Here is a 17,692-nt window from a genome sequence, read left to right on the forward strand (position 1 = left end):
AATATTTTAATAAGTTGCATTAATAATTATTATATGCTTATTTAACTACATTCCAGTACATATAAGGAAGCTATAAGAATAAAAATCTAATATCCTTTAGTTTCATTGAATATCATACTTCATAAAAGTCAACAAAGATTGATTCCTTAATAATAAAAAAGACCCTTCAAACATACCACATCATATAAAAATTTGTTGTTATGTGAGGTTTAAAATAACACATATTGTGTTATAATTAATAAAGTGCATTAAATTTAATAATAATTACATTTCACTAAGTACAAAGCTAATTTTGTCAGAAAGAGGTGTTATTATACCTATCAGGGACATGATACTTGTATTTGAACTTAAGAAGTCTGAAAGAAAATAGAGTTACTTACTATTTAATTAACCTCATTTCCGATATGGGGGAAAAGTGCCTATCATTTCTGTAAAGTTTGTTTAAAAAAGGTCTAATTATTTAGTAACAAAATAATGTATACAGGAGAGCAAAAATACAGTTTGCCTTTATTATATTACAAATGTCTATTTGTCATAATGCTTTGTATCAGCCTTGTTTTTGTCCTAAATCTCATATGTAAAGATTTTAGTAAAAAGCTTTTTGATAAACATAAAATATATGTTGATTAAATAAGTAATAGCTATGTGATTTTGGAGAAATGTCATGTATTTGGAAGTCATACGTCACTGCATGGCCGTGGGAGAGTTGCAAGGTAAGCAACTGGCTATTGCTCCAATTCATTACTATGTATAAACTTCACCGATCAGAAAACAACCCAATATACAACATATTTCAAAGTGAGATTTTCATAAACTTAGTCTAACAACATTTTTACCCTTATAAGAATAGCCATATGAAGGAAGACTTTTTTCAATTTAGGATTATAGTTAGTGAAAGTTGGGGATACAGCCTCTCAGGGTGTGTGCATGTGGCGAGGGGGTGGGAGATAACTCAGCAAAAACTTCCACAACTCCGCTCTTTTCTTCTAGCTGCAGAGTCACCCCTATTCAAACCAGCATCCTGGAGCTGTAGGAGAACCTAACCCACACACAACTATGAGTCCTGGACAGATTATGAAAAAGATAATCTACTGGATGCATTTTAAAACCAAGGAAAATAAATTGACTAAAAGCAAGAAAAAGACAGTTCAGATGAGGGACTTACTTATATAGAAGACGGGCTCGAATCAATGAGTCTAACACAGGCAACAGGACAGCATAGAGCAGGAAGCACGTTCTTCCTGTCCAAGCCATTCAAATACCAACCTGCATAACATTTACATGAAAATCCATGGTTCAGCCCATTTGCCTTTGACAGGTGGGTGGGGTGGCCAGGGTGCTCATGGAACAAAATGAGACATTCTCCCACGAGCTGGGTCAGCCAGTGCAGGTCACACACACACACACACACACACACACACACACACATGCAGCAGTATTGTTTCCATATTTACATAGAAAAATGAAGAACAGTAAGAAGAAACTTTCAAAATATTGCTAAGGGTGTTGAATAGGCCTAGATAAGAGCCCCAGGTTATTTTATTTTTGCTCTTCTAGAGGAAATGTTACTTTACAGATTTTATGATCAGAAACCCTTCCACTCATAAACTTTCATGTTACTAATTTTTACTATTAGATCTATTTTAAACAGTGATGCTACTCAAATAAATTAATAGGATTTTTCTGAGAAAGACAAAAAATTGAGCAAAAGACATCTACACAGACTTATTTCATTCTAACTTAAAAAAAAAGACCCTTGACTTGATTGGGTGTTCGTTTCACTATGCCAAAAAAAAAAAGGGGGCAGGGGGGGAGGGGAGAATATAAAATCAAATGTCAAAAGATTACAACCACTGTTACCTCAACAAAACTAAATTGCCTCACAGGATTTTTTTTTTTTTTTCAATTCCTAACTAAAAGGACACCACACCCTCAGGTCTACAGGACACACCCACCACTGTGAGGTTTATTTATAATACAGTTATCAATCAACTTCTACCTGTTCCAATTTTGCAGCTGGCAATGTTATGTATTCTCCAAGGTTACGAATGCTGCACCCATCCACAGCATGAGAGAACAGAACAGGATAGACAATAGCCAGAAACTCCTCTGAGATATTTTGATATTAATTCTGCCCTTTGCCTCACAAATCACCTCCTCCTAGTGACAGTAGATCTCAGGTGAAAACATGTTATAACATGAAGGAGACCACAAAGGGATGGCAAGACACTTAACATTTGCTGTATGTGATTTTTTTAACAGCCAAAAGAAAAACGAAAATTCATCTTCATATGCCCTGACCTGTGACAAGCTATTCCCTGAGCTTCACACTGCTGGTAATCCTGATTCTGGGTGATAGCTACAGCTGTTTCCTGAGTGTTCACTATGAGCTGTGATTTTCACATATGTTACAGCAGTGATTTTCAATTTTTTTCATCTCATGGCACACATAAACTACTAAAATTCTGGAGCACACCAAAAAAATAATTTTTGCTTATTTGACAAAAAAAATAGGTATAATTCTGATTCATTCACACCAGATGGCCAGTGTTGTATTGGCTGTTGTCATTTTCTTATGTGACAATCTCAGGGAAAAGAGGTCAGTGCCCCTGACTAGTCAGGTATTTAAAATTCTTGTGGTGCACCAGTGTGCCCACTGCAGCATGCGGGTGGGAAATCGCTGTGCTGGAGTGTCTTGCTGGGGCCAGGTCTGGGACTAGAGTAGGCAGAGAGGGGAGAATCAGTTTAGTTCTCAGAGAAATTCTCATGAAATTTCTTAGTTCTTGGAGTGTTTGGGGACACACATAGGCACCTAACAGCATGTCCAGCTTTGCAAACGTCTAGAAACCCTTTGGTTGCTATTCAGACTCAGTGGCAGGAACAGTGAAGAAAGAAAGGAAGATCAACTGTGAGGAGAGGCAACTGGGCCCCGGGAGAAACTGCCAAGAGTGAGAAGAACTGAGGAAGTGGGCACTGCGTGCAGCTGGGGCTGGCTACTGAGGAAGCAGCGACACTGGATTCCGTGGGAGACTGCTCCGTCCGACCACTGGGTCTCCCAGCCCTGCTGGGTCATGGACGTTGCTTGAAAAATAGAGAATGATTTTAACAACCATATCACAAAGCATCTACCCAACTAACACCATAGTAGGGCCCTGCTCTGACCAGGGAGAGGTCACCAAAGGCCCCAACACAGAGTTCAAAGGAAGTGAGCAGCGGAGCGGGCAGGGCCTGTGGGCAGGGAGGACGTCGAACAGGAACGCTGCAGAAATGGGAGTGCTGACACTAGCTGCCTTCCCCCCCAATCTCTCAGGAGGTGAAGTGTCCTTCCCTGGGTCCCACTAGTTGGTGAGGCCTGAAGGACACTGGGATATATTGGTGTACACCCCTAGAGAGTCTTGAAAACATTAAGAAGGGACCCAGTGAAACCAAAAAAGCCTTCCTGTTTATCAGCAAGGGGAGAAACAGCACCAAGATTTGTGTGCCCTCTAAATATGACCTACTTGTTTCGTTTCCATAGACTGGTTAGGCCAGAACTTAGTCGTGGCAGATATGTATATGTGTATGTATATACACAATATATGTATCGGTGTGTGGGTCTATTTGAATCCCCAAAAGAATCCTGCAAAGTAATATCTCAATAGGAAACAATCAAATGGAGAGAGGTTAAGCCACTTGTCCAAGTTCACAGCCGAAAAGTAACAGTCACTCTTAAGTCCAGACCTGTTTGATTCCAAAGCTTTTGCTAAGTGGCTAAAAATTTTAAGTCCTTATGGGAAAATTTCAGATTAATATAAGTTTAGACAGAATAGAATGTCAAACCTTTGTGTATGATTATTTAGACTCAACAATATTTGACCTACGCCCAATCTTATTTCACCTATACTGTAACTCACTAAATCCACTCTGCATTGTTTGAAGCAAATCTCAGATGTCACAAACATTTCTTCCACATATATTTCAGTCTGAAAATCAAAAAGAGAGGAACTGGAAATGACTGATTGTCTTCTTTCTTCTTTACACTAAAATATCCCAAATAAATGAATTTCACTGGGTCAGTCAAGTAGCACTATTCTCCCCAAGAATGTCCCAAATGGGGCCCCAAATTATGGGATATTCTCATTAGAGTCCTTTGCATTCCCAGATACCCTTTTATGAATACTGATGTGTACTTTTATCTCACACTTTGCTTTCCAAATAAGAGGCTAAAATATAGCTTCCTCTATGAATATGGGAGAGGAATAAAGAAATAAACCTCAGGTTCTCAGGAACACCAGTCTGGAGAAAGGAGTCAGAAAGTGAGAGTGCAAGGCTATCGATTCAACACGTTCATTGAGCGTTCACTCTCAGTGTCTTCAGTAGACCCTGAAGGGGGGACAGAAATCGATCAGTAAGTGGGCATTCAACAGGTATTAATGGGGAAGCTGCTGTTCACCAAATTCATGTAGGGAGCTAGGTGCACAGGGCTCAATGGCCCGAGAATATAGGTGACAATGAGGGGAGGACAACAAGTTCTGGGGCTTAAAAGAATTTATATTTTCCTGAGTGGGATCATGGAGAAATGAGGAAACCGAGGCCTGAAAGACATGACTTTCCTATAGTTACACAGAAACATAACCATGGAAAACCCTGATCTCTTGACTTCTAATGTATTGCGATTTCTTCCTCAAGAAGCACTAGAGATGCTTGACTGTAAACATTGCCTACTACCACAAGAAAGGTTTTGTGGAACCAGTGGCTTTTGAAATGGGCCTTGATAGTCAAAGAGAACTTGAGAGATGGAGACGTGCGCAGTGGTCTGGGTGAACAGCATAAACAGACCTGTGTGGCATCTTCTGCCAGCGCACACCACTTAGTCTGCCGGACACACAGGCACAGACAAGGCTGTGAGGAGGGAAGGATGGAAAGGGAGGTTGTGACCAGATTAGAGAGGGGGTTCCTATCAGTTTGTTATGCTTCTTATGACAGCTCTCAAGAGTAACAACAATTCTATAGTTTGAAGCCAAAGAGTTCAAGAAAACAGCATGATTTATGGGTCACTAGGATGAACACAGATTATGTTTTTATAATTTTTAATCTTATATTTGATTCTAATTCCTTGGACTTATTATTATTGAGGATGCCTAGAAAAGCATTTTCTAAGGAGAGCTTTGTATTTGTTTAAGAGATGGGCGTGGGGGCCTGAAGGGGTGAGAGGTGGGGATTTACTCAAGGGGCAGGCATGAGGAAGTGAAGTGTGCCAAGAACAGGCCGAGGAGATTCTTCAGTGGATCAGAAACCTGGAGAAGGAATGATGAGAATTGGTGGTAAGAGTCACAAAGTGCAGCCCTAGTTCCTGGGGACCGTAGGAAAAGCAGCACAGAATACACCAGGGAAACCAATGCACCTCCCCGGGGGCATCTCATAGGAGCTTCTATTGTGACCTCTTTTAGATTCTATTTATAATAAGTGTCAGTACCATAGACAAAGCACCTTAGTCTCATATTCTAATGAGAGTGGATTAGGAGTTCCTTTTAGATACAGAAGCCAGAATATTTCTCAGCTGAAAAATGACCTTCAAGGTAACTATAAGCAATTACTATGATTAAAAATGTCTAAATTTGCTATTCCAAGGGGGACAGTGAGAAAGGCTTATCCTTCAAAGCTAGACAAACCTGAATTTGGATGCCATGTTTTCTACTTACTAGTTGAGTAACCTTGCGTAAGTTATTTAACCTCTCTGAACTTCACTGTGTCATCTGTAAAAGTAGAGGATGGCTACCATCAACATAGAGAGGATTAATAACATGGCATGTGGAAATGCTTTCCTATAAGGTACTTGGTACACAACTGGTGTTTGTTTTTTCCTCCTTCTTGGTGAAATCAGTGCCAGAGAAAAGGAAAATTACTAATAACCAAACATCCTGTAAGTTTCCCAAATATCCTGTAAGCTTCCAAGTTTAACTTCCTTCATTAAAATTTTACAAGAACTGCTAATAGCAAAATAGATTCATTTCCTTTTTCTTTCCTCTACTTAGCTACTGAGTAGGATGGGTACTAAGGGACAGAAAAATGTCAGATACATACATTTAAAAGGAAGAATGAGACCAACTTGCATAACTTAGTGTAAGAAGAAAAATAACCCCTTTTTAAAAATGAGCAAAAGATCTGGGTAGACATCTCTCTAAAGAAGACATACAAATGGCCAACAAGTACATAAAAAGATGCTCGACATCACTTGTCATTACAGAAATGCACAGCAAAACCACAATGCGATACGACTTCACACCCACTAAGATGGCTATGATCAAAAAAGACAGACAAATGTTGGCAAGGATGTGGTGAAAACTAGAATCCTCATACATTACTGGCGGGAATGTGAAACGATGGAGCCACTCTGCAAATCTGTTTGAATTTCTTTAAAATGTCGAACGTAGAGTTACCATACAATGCAGGATTCCACTCCTAGATATGTGTGTGTGTGTGTGTGTGTATCTATATCTGTATCTATTTCAAAAGAATTGAAAACATATGTTTACACAAAAACTTACCCAGGAATGTTCACAGTAGCATTATTCACAATAGCCAAAAATAGAAACAACCCAAATGCTCATCAACTGACGAATGGGCAAACAAATTGTGGTATATTCACACAGTGAAGTATTATTCAGTTAAAGAAAAAGAGTTAAGTACTTATAACAAAGTTACCCTTGAAAACATTATGCTAAGTGAAAGAAGCCAAGCACAACAGGTCACGTATTATATCATTCTATTTACATGCGATATCAGGAATAGCAAATCTATAGAGACAGAAGGTAGATTAGTGGTTTGCCTAGGGATGAGGGCTTGGGGGAGGGGAGAATCGGGATAGACTGCTAATGGGTAAACATGTTCTTTGTGGGGTGATCAAATGTGTTTAAATTGAATGTGGTGATGGTTGTACAACTCCGAATATATTTAAAAGCATTCAATTGAATAAATTGATGAATTGTTTGGTATATGAATTATATCTCAATAAAGCTGTTTAAAAAAAAGGAAGAATGATGGACTGTCAGATCCTGAAACAGAACTGTCTGCTCCATTTGACTGAGAAGCTTGTGAAGCTCAGGCTCAGACTGTAGACCGTGGAAGGAGCTCCAGACACAGCCTCACGTTCTGGGGAGTTGCCTGAGTGATCTTTGGTGTTAGTCTCTTCTTGGTGGAAAAGTACCATTAGCACTTCACTGCAGCAAAGGATGCCTCTGGGCATTGCCCTACTTTATGATCTTTTACAAAGTACCAGCACCTCAAAGAACTAGCCTTGAGCTTAATTCTTTGAGAGTCAGTCGATGGGACTTAAGACTTCTTAAAGTCATTAGTGAATTTAAGTCTCAAACCAGGCTGCCTCACATACAAAAAAGTTCAGCACACTTCATCAAAATCTTATTTTGGTTATTTATCTTTGAGTTTACACAACAGAGGTGGTAGAATAACCCCAAATGACTGAATTTTAATTTCCTGTCATCAAAGGTTGACATTTCTTATGCATTTGAGTTCTGTGGTATAAGACTCATACTTGCTATAAAAGTATCCATAATCCAGCTGACCCTTGAACAATGCAGGGATTAGGGGCGCCAGCCACCTATGCAGATGAAAATATTCATATAACTTAAGTCACCAGTATTTTTTTTAGAAGAGTACCCATAGAAGCGTACCAGGATACGGTAGTCCTAAAACAAGTTAAAAATATACTCTAATACTCACTCCCATACTTAGGTCATCATTCATCCTGATACAACTGGAAAGATCTGTTCCTGGGTGGGGGCCAGTTGTAGGGCCTGGGAACCTGACAACAGAAAGTAAAGTTCCTTACTATAGGTGGGAAAATTGCAAATTTCAGCAGATACCCAACTACAACATAGTTCTCCTACCCAGCTTTACCAAATTTCTAATTACATTCCATGAATTCATGGATTAAAGAAGGCATAATGAGAGAGAGCTCCATTATGTAGATAGGGGTTACAAACTCCAGAGAATCTAGCCAAACATGAAAATGAAGAATTTGCAATTCAAAACCTTGCTTCCTCATCCTCAATACAGAATGGAAATTTCACTGGGGTGGAGAGTGCTCACAAACTCCACTGACATTTCTGAACTTTTTGTAGGAAAGGTCAGTCTGTTTACTGAGAACAGTGAGTGAGTGCAGATGAGCTTCAGGGAGGACAGGTGTGAGTGCAGATAGGGACTGCCAAAGGCTGGAGAACCCTGAGTGCAAAGGAATAGACAGGTATACAGTATGATCAAAACCTCTCTGAGTAAGTTAACTGAGCAGTATATAGTATATTTCCAAAAACTGAGAGACATTTCAGGTAGCCTAGTTTGTCTCTCACATGTCCAAATGGATATTATGAAAATCAAAGGAGTAAGAAAAGTGCACTCCAAGAAAACTATAGAGACATCTTTTGTTTTAAAACTGTCCATGTTCAGAAAGTTGGAGAATTTGTACAATAGAAGTTCCACAATAAAGATGTTATTATCTCAGGATTTGAAAATATAACTGATTAAAAGGTTAGGCAATGGGAATAGGCCACCCATTGAAGAGAAGGGTGGGTATATTTTGCCTGTTTAACTTACAACAGGGTGGTGATTGAGGGTGAGGGTGGAGAGGTGGGGGCGTTTATGGGGGAATTAATGGTGATGGAAGGAGACTTGGGGTGGTGAGCGCACAATACAATGAATAGATGACGTGTTATAGAATTCTGTACCTGACACCTGTATAATTTTGTTAACCAGTGTCACCTCAATAAATTCAATAAAAAGGAAAAAACAATTTAAAAAACCCCAAAACTTACTTGTGTGTTCTAGTCACACCCAAAGCACCATCCTCTATTTTTCCATATTTGGGCCTTTTGCATGAAGCATGGATTCGGTTAGCTGTACATGAGAACGGTGTCAATGGCAGTCTTGGAATCGGTGTGAGACTATCCAGATGCAAGGCATCTGTAGAAAAAAATGAAAACAGAAATTTATTTTTGGTTTACACTAATTTATATATTTTCTTTTTCTCTTGAGAGGTTGGACTATGAATCTCTCTCTGACTTTATGTCTTTATGTCTGAAATAGCAGAGTTAATCGAAATGTCAATTCATTTCTATTAACATTTTAACATAACCTTCCCCTCCAGTAATATAGGGCAGAAATGCCAGAGGTTTTGTTTTGTTTTGTTTTTAAAGCAGAGAGGAGGGGGTTGAAGTAGGGACAGGAAACTCTTATCTGCTGAGTAGGTAGAGGGGTTAACAATCTGCAACAAGAGGGAGAAATCTGTTTTTGTAAATAAAGTTTTATTGAAACACGCCTACACCCATTTGTTTAGTATTGTCCACCGGTGCTTGTGTGCTACACCAGCATCACCTGAAATATTTACTGTCTGGCCCTTCACAGAAACAACTTAACGTCCCTGAAGAGAAAACAGTTAGACATTGTGATGGAATATGTCAGAGCACCAAACTGTTTTTGTTTGTTTTAATGACTATAGGAAGAAGGACCAAACCCAGGCTTCGAATCAATCACAAATGTTTGGTTCAAATTCTGGCTCTGTCACATACCTGTTGTGTTCTCTTGGACAAATAACTAAAGCACTCTGAGTCTCTGTTTACTTACATATAAAGTGATGCATGAGCCTAGGCTAATTACTAACTCATTGTTCCTTATCTTTAAAACGGGAAGTCGCAGGGATGCGGTGAGGGCTAAATGAGTTAATAAACATGTTAAGAGCAGAGAACTGTGCCGGGCACGTAGCAGTGCCGTCGTAGTCGTAGTTGTTGTGTTGCTGTTGTCACTGAGTTAGCGTGAGTAAGATCATCTCTTTAAAGCACTGAGCTATTGTCATTGGTAGTGGCAGCAGTTTTCCCTCCTGGAAGTGAAATGATCCACAAATCACTCTTCCTTTTCATTCCCTCTTAAATTTATTTTGATAATCATCCCATTCCTTTTGTCATTTCCAAGCCAGCCATTAACTTTTTTGCTTTCAAACACATCAGAGTTGTGATGAGAGATGACACTGCTTCGAGCATGCCCTAAGATAAAGCTCATCGTCTTCAGCCTGGCACTCAGCAGTGGCCTGCAATTTGCCCCACAACCTGCTCCACACTGAATTCTGCCGAGTCCCAACCCAACTCCTCTTTTTCCACAATGACTTGTCCAGCTCTGACTCTTCCTCTAATACTCAGGGCTTTTGCATCCTTCTGGGTTTGGTTATTTTCTCCCTCATTTTCATTCTCCCCAATTAGAATAGTTTTCCCATGAGTTTTACTTTTCCAAATGCAGCCCACCTTTCAAGGCCTGGTTCAACTCTCATTTCTTTTTTGGAGACTTCTCTGAGCCCAATAATCTCTGAGTTATTTTAGGACTTATTCTCTGTTATACATAATACAGTGCCTTGCATAGAGTAGGTGCTTAAACATAAGTTGATTGACTGAATTCAAGGATAAATATCCAAGTATTAACTCTTCCTATACAAATAAAATAGTGATTAATTATTTCCCCTTTTGAAAAGAACCTTAACCCAGATGTGTCTGCTAAGGTGCAGGAGAGGGGCTATCCGGGCTTACCCAGCAGAGGTGAGTACCAGCATGTATGTTTGAAGGTCAGGGGTGTCTGATGTATTCTTGGTTCTTGAGTACTACACTGTTTATGGCAACACAGCTTCTGAAAAGAAAGTCAAGTAGTACTAGCTATTTGAAGGGGTGTAACATAACATTTTATAATCAACTCTCTTCATCTCCATGGTAGAATATCACTGGTCTCTAATAACCTTGCAAGAGAAGTCAGTAAAAAAAATTAATGATGCCATATAACAAAGCTTTCATGCCTTTGATCAAAAGGCATCTCTATGAGTAAAGTATAATTGTTATTAAAAATCACAGTTCAACAATTTAACAGAATGATAACATCATCAATTCCCAGTAAAGTGACACTTTCATATAAACAAACACTTTGAGGAAAGAGGAATGGGTGAGGAGAAGGTTTAGTCATGTTATTCTTCTTCTTCACAATACTGCAATCAAAAATTTTTAAATATTGGAAAATGGTGGTCAAGATGGAGGCATAGGTAAACACACCTTGCTTCCACACACAGCTATAGCAAAAAATACAACTAGACTACAAAACATACAGCACCCAGAGTTGCCAGAAAATCGAGTTCTGTGGAAGTCCAAAAACTAAGGATTTAAAGAAGCCACATTCATGCAGATGGGCAGGAGGGGTGGAGATTCAGAGAGGCACAGAGAAGTGAGGAGACAGAAACAGGCAGTCCCACACCCACGCATGGTGGATAAAAATTGGGATGGATACCTCAGGAGTGAGGGGGATCCCAAACCTAGGCCAGACCACCCAGCCCAGGGTTCCAACTCCAAGAAGATAAGTCCCCATAACTTCTGGCTGTAAAAACCAGTGGGGATTGGGGTGGCAGAAGAAACTGTGGGAGTCTTAAGAGACTCCTCTTATAGGGCCTGCAACGGACTTAGGACTCATGCAGACCCACCCCTTCTGAGATTCAGCAACAGGCCAACAGCTGGAAGGGCACCAGTGGCATATGAGGAGAAAGTGAAGTGCAGGTACAGGGAGACAGCTTCCTCTCGGGCAAAACTCCAGAGCTCAGGCAGCAGCATTGTCCCCTCTGTGAGTCCTCCCCCACACAGAGCAATGGAGTGGTGACGCAGGTTGTCCAGCCCTGGCGATTACTTAAGGTTCCACTGTGGATCCAACTTAACAGGTGCCTTTTCTACAATAGGCCACACTACTAAGACAGGGAGTCAAAGCAGCTCTATCTAATACACAGCAACAACCACAGGGAGGCTGCCAAAATGAGGAGACAAAGAAATATGGCCCAAATGAAAGAACAGAACAAAACTCCAGAATAAGAACTAAATGAAATGGAGATAAGCAACTCATTAGATGCACAGTTCAAAATACTGGTTATCAGGATGCTCCAGGAACTCATTGGGTACTTCAATAGCATAAAAAAGATGCAGGCAGAAATGAAGTTTGCATTAAGTGAAATAAAGACAAATCTACAGGGAACCAACAGTGGAGAGGATGAAGTCAAGAATCAAATGATTAGGAACACAAGGAAAGAAAAAGCATTCAATCAGAACAGCAGCAAGAAAAAAAGAATTAAAATTAAAAAATGAGGATAGGCTTAGGAACCTCTGGGACATCTTTAAATGTACCAACATCCAAATCATAGGGGTGTCCAAAAGAGAAGAGGAAGAGCAAGATATCAAAAACTTATTTGAAAAAATAATGAAAGAAAACTTCCCTAATTTGATGAGGGAAATAGACTTACAAGTCCAGGAAGCACAGTGTCCCAACAAGTTGGATGTCACCAAGACACATCATAATTAAAATGGCAAAGGTTAAAGATAAAGAGAGAATCTTAAAAGTATGAAGAAAAAAGCAGACAGTTACCTACAAAGGAATCCCACAAGACTATCAGCTGATTTCTCAAAAGAAACTTTACAGGCTAGAAGGAACTGGCAAGAAGTATTCAAAGTAATGAAAGGCAAGGACCTACAACCTAGATTACTCTATCCAGCAAAGCTATCATTTAGAATTGAAGGGCAGATAAAATGCTTCCCAGACAAGATAAAACTGAAGTTTATTCTCACCAAGTCATTATTATATGAAATGCTAAAGAGAATTATTTAAGAAAAAGAAGAACAAAACAATGAACATTAAAATGGCAATAAATTCACAACTCTCAATAACTGAATCCAAATAACTAAGTAAGCAAATAAGCAGAAGAGAAACAGAATCACAGATATGGAGATTGTTTGGAGGACTACCAGTTGGGTGGGAGAAGAGGGACAATTACGGGAAAGGTGCAGGAATTAAGAGGCACCAATTGGTAGGTATAAAATAGACAGGGGATGTTAAGAACAGTATAGGTAATGGAGAAGCCAAAGAACTTATAGGCAAGACTCATAGACATGATTTAAGGTGAGAGATTGCTGGAGGGAATGAGGGTACTGGGTGGAGCGAGCAAAAAGGAAAACATTGGGACAACTGTAATAGCATAATCAATAAAATAAATTTAAAAAATTAAAAAGAATGAAAAAAATGTTAAATATTGCTCTGACTGGTGTGGCTCAGTGTATTGGGCATCATCCTGCAAAGCACAAAGTCATTGGTTTGGTTCCCGATCAGGGAACATACCCGGGTTGCAGGCCAGGTCCCCAGTTTGGGGAAAGAGGCAACCAATAGATGTTTCTCTCACATACTGATGTTTCTCTCCCTCTTTCTCCCTCCTGTCCATTCTTTCTAAAAATAAATTTAAGTTTTTTAAAAAATATCATCATTTCTTAGGGTCTACCAGGGTTGTGTTTTGTGCATGATAAAAGTAAATAAACAGGAATCCATTTGCTTCATCTGATAATCCGTTGAAGAAGAGCAATATAGAGTTCTAAGGCTACTGCTAATACACATTGGACTTAACTTTCTATTTTGGCATAGCAATCGATCCACACTTAAATCATTTCAAGAAGCTTAACCTTACCTGCTGTTCTTGAAGATGTTGCTGGATTGTATCTCGGCAGGACAAGGGCTCATAGTGAGGAAACTCCTCATCTAAACATCTCTGTCATGAGAAAATGAAGCAGTGCAGTCACAGACAGAATGATAAAAGAGTCAGAGATACAAAACTTAAGGGAAGAAAGGATGCTACCTGAGGTGGGTAAAAGTGACCAGTTCTTTATCCTGTGTTCCACTTTAAGGAAACAAGTTTGTCATTGCCATCTTCCCCATTACTAAAGGAATAAAATCCAAAGATCAAGAACAGGATACTGACTGGTCAGTGAAATCTTTAGGCAGAGGCCAAAGAAGCTTGTTGGAGACATAACTCAGAATAGTAAAAATGGTGCCTGTGAAATTTTACAGCAATAAAATTATGGCCTTAGTCCAAGAGGTAGCTACATATCTCTCTTAGTTACATTATAATAGAAAATTTTACTGGTGTTCTTAAAATGATTAAAACATATTTAGATATGGAAGTTTTTCCAGTTCAACTTACTGCAGGGGGCTTTTTAGGAACCCTGCCTAGCTTAATCTCCCACATGAATTCCCCCCCTCCCCTGCTTAACCAGATGTGCCTACATTATGCCTGGGAAACAGATACTTGCAAACAGCACCCTCCCTCTTTCCTCCTCCAGTGCCAAGCTTGCAGTTCCTTATGTTCTTTACTTGTGAATAAGAAGAAGAAATTCACAAAGGGTCATAAGGAAAAGAAATACATTAAACTCAACCATGGGTATTTTGAGATATCCAGACAGGAGTTGAGAGGTTAATTCAAATAGGAGAAAAAAGAGGCAGCAACCATCAGAACCCAGTCAAGAGTCCACCTTCAAGATTATCAGCAAGGAGGTGCCCGAGATGGCAAACTGGCCCTTGTCTAATAGATACAGTAAATTTTGAAAGGCTTCCTCTGTGAAAGGTGGAATGTCTTCAGCAAAGCCATTCACTAGTATGAGTTCTGCCCTCCTTGTCAGTGCATATGAGAACAAAGTCCAGCAGAGCGTTTTCTTCTGAGCTGGTCATTTAATTTTATGATTAAAATTATTATCCATTCTAAATTAGCTTCAACGCCTTGCACAATCTGGACGTCATCCCCACACTGAACACACGTATATATGTAATTTTTACCTGAAGTAACAAGCCATGGAGTCGTCCTTTAATGAACTTCTTTCTTAGTGACTTGATTGTTGCTGTAAAGAGAATTTGTAATCAGCTTAATGGGAACATTCCTTTTCCCTTAACTTATTTCATAAACTTTTAACAGCTTTGCATTTGGGGCCTGAGGACAGGAGAGAGAAAACAGTGACTTCTGAGACTGACATCCTCAACTCAGGACTTGTGAAAACAAAGAAGCAGGAGGACAAAGCCGCTGGAGCAGCAAAACCATTACCACCCCTGGGTATTTAAACTTAACCTTGATAGGTGCAAGTGAATTGTCATCTAGAAGTGAGTCTCAGAATTATTCAATCTTAAAATGGGAATTCACCTTAGAGGTGCCCTACTGATGTGGAAATCATCTCTCCAGTAAGTCTGTGCTTGAACTACAGGGATGGGAGCCCTTGAAGTAAAGGCTTAAAATCCCAGAATCCTACAAGCAGCCTGAGATCGCGAGAGCACTGATGCCTGGAGGATTTAAATAATAACTGCTTATTCATGGAGCTTAGATCAGACTCCCAGGGTGATGCTTAATTCACTATACTCTTTTGTGAAAATAAAAATATGTGCCTTTCTATTTGACTAAAATTTACTTCCCAGTAACTTTCAAATTCTCATCTCTGGAATAAAGGAAATGGGAAAATAATGCCTATTTAACTCTGTGAGCTACATAGTAACATTACTTATTTGACAATCCATACTCTTTTGAAATATAGCCAAGCACCAGAAAATAGGCCCAAAGACTTTGAACGACCGAAATAGGAGGTGACATCGTGCTCTTTCTTCATGTGGGAAACCCTCCCACTCCCACTCGGAAAGCGGGTTCTGAATGCACACATCGTTCTCACGAGCCGGCTGTTTCCTCAGCCCCCAGGTGATTAAAAACAAAAAATAAATGAGGGTATAAAACTCTGTTAGATGAAGGCATATTAGTAGCTGCCACAATTTTGGTTTTAATCACTAACAGCCAGGAAAATTAACAGCAGATACTCTGGTGTCCAAAACATATAGAAATCTGGTGCTTCTTAAATACCAACAGTTTGATATCTCAATGGCTTGAAGAAATTCTGAGCCATGGAAATGATGCTAATATATGTGAAAATATATACATAATCTAACTGGAGTTTTTTCAGGAAAAAAAGCTTAAAAAGCATTAATTATGGAGAAATTTACCCATGTAAAATTCTATTTTGTAAGAATATTTTTTTTGTAAGACTCATCTCTCAACTAAGCTTGAGATAGTGTTACTAACTCCACTAAAAGGAAAGTATATATTTTTTAAAATACTTGAACATAAGTAATTTACATTTTAAAAATGTTCTAATACTTAGAACTCTAGTAAGGATTCATTTTTTAAAAAAAATTCTCTATGTTAACTGTGTTAAGAAATAAGGTCCCATCCTCCTCCTAACCTACATCTAAGCAACAGCAACAAAGCTTTCAAACGTCGCCAGAAACATGTTTCTGAAGGTTGTATAACTCCAAAACACTTCTCTGAATTTCCAAATTAAGCTTGTGTTTCAGAAGAAATAACGAGTTAGTATAAGACTGTCTAAATTGCCCATCTGCTTTCCTACAAGGCAATCTTGGGTTTTAGAAATAGTCCATCTCAAAACATTCAAATTGTAAACCTTATTTCAACAGATGTTTTGTGCAATGTGTAGCAACTATTTCCATATGTTTCGTAAGGCAAGATAAGCTGGTTTATGACCGTAATTTGCATTCACCTTTGCATTCTTTTTTATGTGTTTGGAGCTGGACCTGCCATGTCTCCAGGACATTTAGGTTTCACATGGAAGCAAGAAAAAAAAAAAAAAGGCCACTATATCCCCTGCTGTTGCCATCTGTGATGTAGGATGGGACCAGGTGTCTTAGATACACTGCCTTTGAAGGAAGCTGAGATAAAGCAGTTTTCCAAATGACTGTGCATCGAGGCTTTCATGCACAGGCTCACAAGAGACTGTTGAAAATCAAAACCATAATATTAGAGCTATAATAATTTTAGGTATCTATGATGGTTCACTTTTAGGGAGCATGGATTTTCATAACAAAATATATGTGTTACCTTATGCTCTATAAAATTGTGCATTAAAAATAGCAGAGTTCACTGAAAACCGAAGACGGAGAAAATAATTCACAAGACATATATCTGTTAAAGGACTTGCACACAAATTATTTAAAGAAATCCTGTGACAATAAAAAAAGGACAAATAGCCTACTTTGAAAATGGGCAAAAAGACTCAGATACTTCACACAGAAGATACAGCCAATCAGCACAACACAGGAAAGTCACAATGAGCTACTCCGAAGAGCGAAGAGCGGTGGAAATGTCAGTCTTTTGATTCACTCCACCAAATGTCGGAGCTGTGGAGCACCTGGCACTCCCACTCTCGGCTGGTGGGAGTGTGAAACGCGACAAACACCATGGAAAGCTGCTCCACAGTTTCTTAAAAAGTTGGAGTTACAACTCCACAATGATCTACAGCTCTGCTCCCAGACATCTATCCTAGACTAAATCAAAATGTATGTGCACACGAGGACCCGGGCACAGGTACCCACAGCAGCTGTCTCTGTAACAACCCCAAACTGTAAATAATTCACGTGTCCAATAGGAAAAAAGATAACCAAATGGTGGGCTGGCCAAGCAAAGAAATACAACTCAACCATGAAAAGGGCACAGCACTAATAAACACAACGTGGATACACACTATGCTGAGGGAAAGAAGACACACACACACACACAGTACATACTGTATAACTCAATTCTAGAACAGGCTAAACTAAACCATCGATGCCAGAGACCAGACCAATGTTTGTGGTGGGGGTGGGAAGAGGAGTGACAGGGAAAGAGCACAAGGGGAGTTTCTGGGGTTTTAGTTCTGTGTTCCAATACGCATTTGTCAAATTGGTTGAACAGTACTGCTAAGATCTGAAAATTTTATGGTATGTTAATTATTCATCAATAAAAATAATTTAAAAACTATAACAAGAACAAAAATAACAGTGCTAATGA

General features: G+C 39.2%; 1 protein-coding gene across 4 annotated transcripts in view; it reads right to left on the reverse strand.

The window, feature by feature from the left end:
- The window catches only part of IRAG2 (inositol 1,4,5-triphosphate receptor associated 2), a 72,303-nt gene that overhangs the window by 18,215 nt on the left and 36,396 nt on the right, over positions 1-17,692 (reverse strand). Inside the window, exons 19-23 of one of the 4 annotated variants that reach the window (XM_024575670.4) lie at positions 14,653-14,714; positions 13,511-13,591; positions 10,566-10,662; positions 8,808-8,955; positions 7,720-7,801 (exon numbers count right to left, since the gene is read on the reverse strand). In XM_024575670.4, coding sequence (XP_024431438.3) covers positions 7,720-7,801; positions 8,808-8,955; positions 10,566-10,662; positions 13,511-13,591; positions 14,653-14,714 — 470 coding nt within the window. Of the gene's footprint in view, positions 1-1,165; positions 1,271-7,719; positions 7,802-8,807; positions 8,956-10,565; positions 10,663-13,510; positions 13,592-14,652; positions 14,715-17,692 lie in introns of those variants that run through there. The other 3 variants (XM_045184257.3, XM_045184258.3, XM_045184259.3) reach the window with 3 other exon arrangements.

The sequence above is a fragment of the Desmodus rotundus genome, chromosome 3 (genome assembly GCF_022682495.2).
Source record: "Desmodus rotundus isolate HL8 chromosome 3, HLdesRot8A.1, whole genome shotgun sequence".
In the NCBI taxonomy this organism is placed as follows: Eukaryota; Metazoa; Chordata; class Mammalia; order Chiroptera; family Phyllostomidae; genus Desmodus; species Desmodus rotundus.